Source organism: Nymphalis io, chromosome 8 (assembly GCF_905147045.1).
Source record: "Nymphalis io chromosome 8, ilAglIoxx1.1, whole genome shotgun sequence".
NCBI classification, from domain to species: domain Eukaryota; kingdom Metazoa; phylum Arthropoda; class Insecta; order Lepidoptera; family Nymphalidae; genus Nymphalis; species Nymphalis io.
Genome location: NC_065895.1, coordinates 9,593,353 through 9,604,489, shown reverse-complemented (window position 1 = coordinate 9,604,489; position 11,137 = coordinate 9,593,353). Strand labels below are relative to the sequence as shown.

The 11,137-nt window shown below is 33.2% G+C and overlaps 1 protein-coding gene across 1 annotated transcript; it reads right to left on the bottom strand.

The window, feature by feature from the left end:
* Positions 1-4,146: 4,146 nt before the first annotated feature.
* Positions 4,147-7,431, bottom strand: LOC126770058 (uncharacterized). Its single transcript, XM_050489203.1, has 3 exons — positions 6,883-7,431; positions 6,136-6,342; positions 4,147-5,260 (listed from the first exon to the last, which is right to left on the bottom strand). The coding sequence occupies exons 1-3, from the start codon at positions 7,414-7,416 to the stop codon at positions 5,126-5,128; spliced, it is 876 nt and encodes a 291-aa protein (XP_050345160.1). The 5' UTR covers positions 7,417-7,431; the 3' UTR covers positions 4,147-5,125.
* Between the last annotated feature and the right edge of the window lie 3,706 nt (positions 7,432-11,137).

Genomic DNA, 11,137 nt, shown 5'->3' with positions numbered 1-11,137 from the left:
CACGTAACAAATGTTTTTAATAATTTGTTTTTTCCAAAATATTTACATACTAAGCCGTCAGAGATAATTCTTATATACAAAACAAACAGTAACAATTTTTGTGTTTAAAAAAAAAGGGTAAAAATCAATTTATAATAAAGTATTATTCCTTAACAAATTAAATATTATATTAATTTTAAGTGTATTTCAATAATAATTTGCATTTTGAAATTTGAATTAGTTTAAAAAATATAACGTGATATTCACGTAAACACGTGAACAAATACGCGAGGAGTGTTGTACGACTCATGAGCACGGTACGGACGAAAAGAACGGTTGTCGAATGTGCAGAACTTTAAATACGGGTCGTCGGCTCGTCGAGGAGGTCGTGGAGTGGTGAAGAAAGAAGTCGAGGCCCTACCTATTTTTCAAATAAATCGAACAATTTCTTTCATTCGGGTTTTTCACTAAAAAATATTGCAGCAAATAAGGATTATACTTGTATTTTACTATATCGTCTATGTATAATTATTAAGTCCTTACATATGAAATTGGCGTTTTGGACTGGAGGAATATACAGTCAATTTTTTTTTGTAAAATATATTTAATTAATCAAAGTATGCACCTATACACTTTGGCCATCTCATAGGTAGTTCATTGATCCCTTTACTAAAAAAACATGGGTGCGAGAAACAATAATCTCTTTGAAGGCGGTTTGGGCTGCCGCATCAGAGTTGAATTTTTTTTCTTGTAAGAAGTTGTCCAAATTCCGGAAAAAATGGTAATGTTGAAGCAAGATCTGGGGAGTACGGCGGATGTCGCAGACATTCCAATTGTAGCTCATCTAACTTAGTGCTTCTTTGTTATGCAGTGTGTGGTCTTGCGTTGTCGTGAAGCAGCAGTGGCCTAGAGCGATTGACCAATCTCAGTTGTTTAGCAGCTAGGTCTTCCTTCATGGCTTGCAGTTGCTGACAATAGATATCTGCTATCGTCTAGCCAGATTTTAGAAAGCTGTAGTGAACGACACCGGCGCTAGTCCACCAAACACTCACAAGTAACTTTTTCTGAGTCAATTTTCGTTTAGGGCAGGATTTGGCTGGGTCTCCAGGGTTCAGCCATTGCGACGAGCGCTTCCAATTATCGTACAGTATCCAGTTTTCATCACAAGTAATTATTCGATTTAAAATCCCTTCATTAATGTGTCGGTTGAGCAAAGTAACACAGCAGTCGACGCGTGTTTGCAAGTTCTATTCACTCAATTCATGAGGTACCGGTCGGTCAAGTTTTTTTACTTTCCCGATTTGCTTCAAGTGAATTAATACAGTTTTATCACTTACCCCGAAGCCTGCAGCTATCTCTGAAGTGCTTTGTGATGGATCCGCCTCCACAATAGCCTTTAATTCTTCATTTTCCACTTTAGTCTCCGGCCGTCCACGGGGTTGGTTCTGAAGGTCGAAATTTCCAGAACGAAAACGTTAAAACCAAAAACGTACCTTGATTTATTTTCCGAGATCGGCACCGTACACATCATTAATCCGTCCAGCTGTTTCTGCAGCACTGGTGCCTCGTACTCCTGGTGTACTCGTAAATATACCGATAATTTCATGTTTTCCATTGTGCGGTAATAAGCGACGCCAAAGAAAAAAATAATGAGGAAAAAACAAATGAATGACTGTTTTCAAAACTCAAATGTACCAGCTAAATGAATTTATAAATTTGAATTTGGAACTCTTAATCAAAGAGGAGATATTTCAGACCAAAATGGTCCGTACGACAAAACGCTAATTTCATATGTAAGGACCTAATATAAATATAATTTCGAAAATTAGGATGGTTTTTGTTTTAGAAATTTATATTGTGGGGGCCCCTCTCTTGTTGAGGGAAGTATACCCCTAAATCGGACCCTACGAATGTGTATGTCATTGACTGAAAATAAGCACGGGATTAAATTTTCATTTTATCTGTGCGAAGTCGGGACAAGTATTAAACATAAAAACGTATCGTTAATTACGATGTTACCGTTGCGGGTAGTTACAAAACAGCGAATAACAAAATCCGCTCTGTCTGTGACCCACTCGCCAAGCGTGAAATGAAACCGAGGGAATACATTTAATTGGAGTACCTCTTAATGGTAACAGTTAGGTGCTTGATTTTATAACATTGTCCTTTTTTATTTTAATTTAAATGTAATATGAATACTTGTGTATGTATCTTATCTGTTTCTGTTTTTTTTTAATTTTTTGTTTAATATATTTCTTACGTAAATATTTTTTTATACGCTAACATTCTAGTCTAAGTGTAGTTGTTGATAATATAACTTTTTGTTCAGCTAAATATTTTATAAACAACAATAATATCAAAAACAGCTAACGAAATCGATGTTTGCCTTAATTTTCTATGTCTTATTTGTATGAAAATCTTAAAATACTACTCATACCCAACAGCTTGCTTGCTTCATTGGAGGAACTGTGGGGGTGTTAAAAATTATCACGTATTTAAATATTTCCATCAAATAATTTTTACACGAAATGTGTTAAATTTTAACAATTTTTAATGCAATATTAAAAATAAAGACTATTATGTATATTTATTTATTCTTTAAATAATTAATATGGCCAGTTCTTTAAATAGAATCAACTCTAGATATTAGCATATCTACAAAATGAGCGTAGTAATACAGGAAGAACACGTTGTTTATCGCCACTGTTTACTGCGTAATGCGTCTTACAAGTCACGACACTATCTACTGAGTCATGAGCTCCTAGTAATTAGAACGAGATAGTGTGGAAATAAATAGAAGCTGACTTTTATAAATAAATAAACTAATTAACTAGCTGCTAGCTACTAACTAAGTGACTAGCTTATCTTACTTATTAAGACAAAGTACCAAGTAGTTTAATAATATATTTACTTGAAATAAATCTAAATCTTATCCGAGTTCACATCTATATCTAAATGAGACATTTTATCATTAACATATTTTATACTGACAATTAATAATCATTAGCTTTTTTCAAAACGGAAGGTTTATTATAAAAATAAAGCCAGCGTAAGTTACCGATAATTTATTAGCGTTCCAATGACTCAATTCGCACAATATCATATTTTCTTTATAAATATTTCAAGTCTTGATTGAACCATTCATAAAATGCCTCAATTATGATACCACAGTTATTTAAACTCATTAATAGAAGTCAATAGCAACGTCCAAACTCAATATTATTGTATGTGCGTACAGACAGTACTGTGAGTCGTTTTGCTGGGGCCGGGTCGACGCCCGTGCAAGTGAGATACCATATACATAAAACAATTCGAATAAAAGGGATGCATTGTATAAGTACCGGCAAATACGGTCGTAAAGTAAAACTCGGTTTTTGTTTTTTGTTCGGGTTGACTCGGAGAAAATCCGCTCTGTATTTGCGATTTTTAAAACATTCAGTTATAGATGATGTTTTGTGCAACTTTAATTGAAAAACGAATGAATGAACTTGCAGAAGTAGTTTATTTTGATTTTTATATCATTTTAGGTGTTCTTAACTTCAAAAAACAAAACCGTTATATTTTTTTATTTGTTGTTACTTAAAACTTTTTTTTTATAACAGAATTCGTATTTCTTTTATTTGAAACCTCGAAGTTCTTTATTACTTAGTTTTATTTGAATAAATGAATCAATATAGATAATGAAAAGATAAACTTGCAAGATTATTTAATAAATAAAAGGAAATGTTTCTATTTTTCTATCAACTAGTTTCTTTTTGTTAAAACAAAAATAAAAGATTAAGTATAAAATAATTTATGAAAATAAAAATCTGTGTAGCTAATTCATTGTTTGATACAAATACAGAAATGACTAAATAATGCTAAAGAAAACACGATGCCTTCCTTTTTCCTGGACAAGAGAACTCTAATGGTCCTAACGAGTAAACAATGGACGCGGGGGCGCCGCCCCGATACTATCGGCGACATGTACAGACAGACTAATTGATGTCCGCTTTATTATCTCACCACTCACGGGGAACGGTGCCAAGAGTTCTTTTATTATTTCTAATTGGAAGCTCTCTAGATAATATTCCGTTTTACTTCTCATACCTTGGTCTTTTAATTAAGGGAATTAATATTGAGAAATAAAAAAAAAACACATCTGCTATAATCGTTTAATACTTTCTAATACACAAATATTGTATAACGTGTGTTATAGGTACAGTTGTTACCAATATGCAGCTACTTTATTAATGAAGAACTTCTCTACTTTTATTTAAACTAGCGCTATATAGAAAGAATATCGATATTAATATAATTAGATAAATACCGTTTTGGTTATTTTCTAAAATACACATATGTATAATAATTAAATAGCAAGATATTTTTATGTAAAGTATCTAACATGCAATTAATACACTAGAAAATTACACATTTAATGTTATTCTTAAATTATGTCTATATTTCATACGGACTTCATAAATACTAGGAAGTTAGGGTTTATCACTATAATTTTACACAGATAATAAATAAGATACCACTTAGGTTACTTTTTATAATAGACATGAGCATGATAATTAAAAAGCAAGATATTTTAATATTAAATATTCTATGTTACAATTAATACGCTAGATAATATAATACATATTTATTATAATTCTTAATTTATGTCTATATTTCGTACAAGTGTTGGTATATTGATAATAATGTGGCATTTAATATTAAGTATGTTAAGATGCAATTAATACGCTAGAAAATAACACATTGAATATTATTCATAAATGATAAACTACCAAAGCATTAGCAATTAATAAACCACTATGTACAAGCGAATTTACAGTCCCACTGAGATTTGTAAAGATTTATACGCGGACACGGAGTTCATAAATATAAGGAAGTTCGAGTTTAAGGTCATACTTTGATCCGAGTTTAGATATGCTTGACACTGTTAAAAAACTCGAACGCCATATGTATCTTTTTAATACCAGCATTGAGTTCTTTACACTAGCTACAAAAATTGTGTAGCTATAACACTTGCTTCGCTTAGATGCGCAAGTGAGTTTCAATCCTTAAAACAATTCGAGTCCTGACTCACAAAACACTTTCTATCTCCTTTTCTCACTTATTCTAAGAGGTCTGAAGATTCAGACGCAAGTCGGTTTCGGCGCTATCCAGTAATAATGTTCACATCCTCCTCCTCTCCGATCTGGAGGATAGCCTTCTGGATAATTCTCTTCAATCTCTTACGAGATTCATCAGATCGTAGCGTGCGGAGTTCTGAAGCGACAAAATCTCCGAATACCTAAAATAAAGACTTGTTAATAATTGGAACATCTAAAGGAAAATTTAAAAAAGGAAAACAAAGATTAACCCAATCACTCGTTCACACAAACATATTCGACCTTAGCGGACCTGAAAACATAGAAGTCTGTCGAAGTTAAAACCGTAAAAATTATTAAAAATATATATGTAGATACTCCTTTATAATGATATTACATATAAATAAACACTAAATCAATTTATAAAAAGATAAAGTTTTGATCAGAGTGTCAAAAATCAAAATGACATTATCTTATCCAACGTTGAAGCCAGCAATAGAAATGTCTAACAGCTTACACTTTGACAGCATTAGGAAAACATTGCTTATCTTAAAAGAGATTAAGCGCATCCTTAATTAGAATTTCAGTTAGTGAGTGTCGCTACTTATAATATCTTGGGTTAAATAATTTGTGCTATACTTGACATACAAAAAAAGCAAAATCATTTAAGGTTGTCATTTAAGTATGTTTGTTTTTTTTTTAATCCTAATATCTTATAATTAAAGTTATATTAAGACAAAGACGACAAAAGCCGAGATGGCCCAGTGGTAAGAACGCGTGAATTTTAACCGATGATCGTGGTTCAAACTCGGGCAAGCACCACTAAATTTTCATGTGCTTAATTTGTTATTATAATTCATCTCGTGCTTGACGGTGAAGGAAAACATCGTGAGGAAACCTGCATGTGTCGAATTTTACTGCAATTCTGCCACATGTGTATTCCACCAACCCGCATTGGAGCAGCGTGGTGGAATAAGCTCCAAACCTTCTCCTCAAAAAAGGAGAGGAAGCCTTAGCCCAGCAGTGGGACATTCACAGACTGTTACTGTAAGACAAAGAGGGAGATAGGTTAACTTGCCTGACATTCATCAGTGTCTATTCCAGGCCGTAACCTTGGTCGCGGTTCTTCTGGCCACATCATGGGGTGGGCGCTTGGAGGCAGCGGCGGGGGCGCGGAGGCAGCTACCCTCAGAACTGGTTTACGCATCCTGGTAGGAGAGTTGGTGACGGACAAGTTAACCCGGGCTCCGAATTCAGCATCTTCATCCGCTTGAAACTCTGCTAGCTACGGACATTAGAAATACTATTAAAATTATGTACTTTGATGTTAATATAATTAATTCATATATTTAATATTTATAACGAGTTATTGTTAACAAGTAAAAGTAAAGGGCTTGAATTTTTAGTGACATGCTCCGAATATAAATTCCATTATCAGAATCGATCGATTGAAGTTCATGCATAAAAGTAATCAAATTCCATACCAGTCACGCACTGATGATATACCATTCGTTCGTTTATAATGAACGAGAAATAAGATTATTAAATCTAAATGAGTAACTCGTAAGTTACTACCGATTGCATTTTTCCAATTAGTTACGAAATTGAATTCTAATTATTATTTTCTCGCAATAATCCTTATCGAAAGGAAATGTTCATTTCTGAATTTTGTAATTGTTCTGTCACGGTCAAAAATATTAAAATATTTCAACAGACAGCATTCACTTTTATACAATGATGCAAAACTATCTATATAACGACAGTAACCTTTAAAGTATGACGCAAAGTATGTTAATATTAATGACGCAATAGCATAGTGACGTACCGCTAGGTTGACTCCGTCGACGCTGTCGATGGGGTCGCCAGGGGGCTCTCGCATCAAAAACAATAGGGCGTCGAAATACTCCCACCCGCTGCTCCCCGTTGCACCCTCGCCGCCCGCCTGTTTGCGCTTTATCTTTCTCAATTCGTTGTTAAACTGCGTCCTCAAATTATGTAACTTTCTACTTATCTCCTCGGCGGTCGTACCGAATACATTTGCCAGATACTCGTGCTTAGCTTGTCTCGCCGATCTATCTTTGTTCAGCGGGTGTTTATTATCCCACAATTCTTTACAATCTTTCTCGAATATTTCGATGAGTTTCATTGTGGTTTCCGAATTCCAGTACAAGCGTTCACGTTTGCACGTATCGGTTTCGGGATCAATTTCAGTTTTTGTCCAGGTCAAATCGCACGAATTGGAGGAATTTGAATTCATCTTTGCAAGCGTGAAATGGCGTTGTAATGTGGCGGGCGCTCTAGCGAGACTGCGGGGCACGCCGGAGAGACGCGAGAGCGGTGTCGCACGGAGCGGCAACATCGCATCACATCGCGCAAGACGTCGTATACACAATAAATATCAGAGCGACGTTGCCACTTCGATTCTGTGATATCTAGCGCGTGTATTGCGTTGCAAATTAGGACTATATTTCAATATACATATATTCAAGTTTTATGAAAAAATATTAATATTATTTATTAATTTTTTCATTACTTTTATTATTACTAAATGATTTCAACATAATATCTAATAAAATTAGCGAGAAATAATTAAAACTAAGTATTAGTAGGCTCGTATACCTACTTAGTATATTTATTTGTTTTATCGTTGAATATTAATTACAGTTTCAATAAATATTTTGAATACTTAAAAATAGGCAATTTTTTTCTAACAGATGAAAAACAGATACCTAACTAATAAAATTTAAAAGCTAACTAGGTACTGTAGTTTAGTTATGACGAAATAAATACTAACAACACCTTAATATTTATTATTTGCTAACAAATAACAATTCACGCAATAATAAAGACGAATGATTTTACTGAATTTTCGAATTGTCGGAGACGCGAGTTGCGAATATATGGTCAAAGGCCGAATATACAATTCGTTGCAAGTCTAATCTTCTCTCGTTGGTATTTTTGGAGCAAGAATCACAAGTGACGTTTGACAAACAAATATCTCGTCTAAAACTGCAGGTTGCACTCCAAGGTGTTAATCAAGCAAGCTGAGTAAGGAATTAGCGGCGATTAGCGGAAGCCGTAAACAAAGGAATTCGCCGTCTGTTAGGTACAGACGACCGTGTTCAACAAAGTCGGTCGGAGTGTTGAAATATACGAATACAATTACGTGCTTCATTATTATATTATTACAACGCTGCAATATAAACATTGACAGATTTCTTACACAAAATACAATGACATATTTATAGATAAGCACAACTAGTTTTTTGTCGACACAAATCTTGAGTACAGAATGACTTGATCTCCTAACATATCGATTGCAATACAAAATGCCTTTCGGCTATAGCGACTAGCATAAATACAATGAATAATATCAATTTGTAAATGTCTCAGGGTAAGGTTTTGAGGAGAAGGTTTTCAAAACAAGGTTTCTAATAATGCTTATATTTTTTTCGAAAAATAACAAAAGTGACAGCATAGATTGTTGGATGGACCATCTATCAAGTCCTTATATCTCGAAATACCTTAACTTTTAAGATATTCAAAACATTTTATGATATTTGTCAAAGGTTCTCGGGCACAATTTGATTGTAATTTTTAATTTGTACAATTTCAAATGATAATTTGCTTACAAAAACAATAAATACGAAGCAGGTAAATTTTAAGGATATTTAAATACAAAAAGGATATAAATGTTAATTTGAATTATACAAATAGTAACTTTTTACTTAAACTAATATAGTAATACGAATATACTGTGGTGAGAACAAGTGGTAGGTATGAGGATATGATGGACATTGCGCAAAATAAGCCTCGAGATATAAACACAATAATAATACACGAATTAAATAAACCAATGCAAAAATAAAATCTGCCGCGTAAAGGATAACTGAATTTATCAAGTGCTTAAGTAATTTTCATGTTTTTATTGCGTGCCGTTAAAAGAAAACTGCGTGGAAGTACAACAATCCATCAACCTGCAGTGGAGCGGCATCACGGCATATTTTCTTTCTCCATAAGTCTTCTCTTTGGCTCTTATCCAGTTATTATATAGGGTTTATTATTATTTACATATTAGTCTTATTACAATACAAGTAAAAATAGATATTTAAGTATAAAATTGAAATGGTGATACTGCCTGATAATAAACGTTAAAACAAATGAAAGACAAGATAAACCAAAGGCACGGGCAGCAGGATACACAAATACAGTAAAAAAAATCTGATAGGTATTTAACGTTTCGCAAGCTGTAGTTCCTTTATATTGAACTTCGCTACAATTACAATTTAAATGACAAAATTTCAATATCTGTATATGTCCTCGTGTAATGTTCAACACGTGCGAACAAACGCGATGAGATGACGAGGTCGTAAGCTGTGTCCTGTTTACAAAATGGAGCTCTGTTCTCAGTGTTTATGTCACTATTACATTAGTTTTATACGAGTTTTGTTTGCCCATTTCATGGACTATAAACAGGAAGAGAATTGATTATTCGAGTTAGTGAGTATCGCGTTACATGTACATATATATATAGGTTACTGGTGGCTTTGTGCAAGCTCGTCTGGGTAGGTACCACCCACTCATCAGATATTCTACCGCAAAACAGCAATACTTGATATTGTTGTGTTCCGGTTTGAAGGGTGAGTGAGCCAGTGTAATTAAAGGCAAGGCAAGGGACATAAAATCTTAGTTCCCAAGCTTGGTGGCGCATTGGCTATAAGCGATGGTTGACATTTCTTACAATGCCAATGTCTAAGGGCGTTTGGTGACCACTTCCCAGCAGGTGGCCCATATGCTCGTCCACCTTCCTATTCTATAAAAAATAAAATAAAAAAATATAAAAAAAAAATTAAAAAAATATTAGTCTCTAGATTTAAGATAGAAAAAGTGCCAATAAAATAATTTGTGAAGCGTCATTATTGAAATTATTTACCGCCTGGCGATATAAAAGTCACACGGTTACCCTTTGGGCTATTGTCGGATGTACGTTTAATTGGAGGTAAATAGGAATTTTAGTAATTCCTTAAAAAAGGACGTTACTAGTATGCCTTATGAAAAAAAACGTCCGTCACGTCGGCTTTTATTATTTTTTATTAGTTAGATATTTACCAGTGTCAATAACCTATTAATCGATCTTGACATTGTAAATGAGCTTCATAGACTATATTCAATTTTATTAACTACAAATTTTAAAGATTTAGCAATAACTAACTAAATTTTCGATTTAATTAAAGAAATAATGAAATCATAAGAACATAATTTGTTATTTGCGAACTCGTGAAAATTTTAGTGTCGAAATTTTAATTTGTTTTTTTCAAAACAACTACGAGAACAATTATAATATCAAAATACCCACTGTCACTAAATTTGGTAAACAAATATTTAATAATAATAATAGTAATATTTTTGGTCATAGATCAAAAGTATCACTTTTTTTATTTGAGTATTTTATTGTTGTGAGTTTTATCGCAGAAATAATTTAGTTAAAATTGTAAATCTTACAATTATCCACAAAAATTGTTAATAAATTTTTGCCACAAGCACAACCATTCCTGAGATCACAATCTGAAATTTGGAAAATGATAGTACTCCTCCGTCAGATAATATAAGGCTAAATAGGCTGTATATCTGTAAAAAAAACCATTTAGGATTCTTCAGTCTATGGCAGCAGTGCTCAATAATGTGAGCATGAGAAGCAAATTTTGTACTTTTTTTAAACTTGCCTGTATACCATAGCATGTAAATATATTTTTTTCTTTTTTTATCTGAGCACGTAAAGGCAGCAACTCATAAATTTTAAAACGAGTAATTCAGTTTAATTAATTCAAAACCGCGCATAAAATAAAGTATATCCATAGTTAATATTAACATATAATGAATGAAAATTATTTAACCCACTGTTTTGATATTAGAGTCAAATATCGCTTATCTCGTTAATTCATGATTTATAACAATGAACCCTGAACTAAGCGTGTTTGTTAGATTGATCAATTATATGACAAATAAACACGAGGCGATATTGCGGGATTACGAGGCTCGGGGGAGCGCACACAATGATGTGGCTTATAATCCAGGACAAT

Bases quoted from the DNA above. Each gene is read 5' to 3' on its own strand.
- LOC126770058 (XM_050489203.1), bottom strand. From the start codon at position 7,416: ATGTTGCCGCTCCGTGCGACACCGCTCTCGCGTCTCTCCGGCGTGCCC. The intron at 6,343-6,882 runs GTACGTCACTAT...TAATGTCCGTAG, and splicing joins TCGACGGAGTCAACCTAGCG to CTAGCAGAGTTTCAAGCGGA. The intron at 5,261-6,135 runs GCAAGTTAACCT...TCTTTATTTTAG, and splicing joins TAGACACTGATGAATGTCAG to GTATTCGGAGATTTTGTCGC.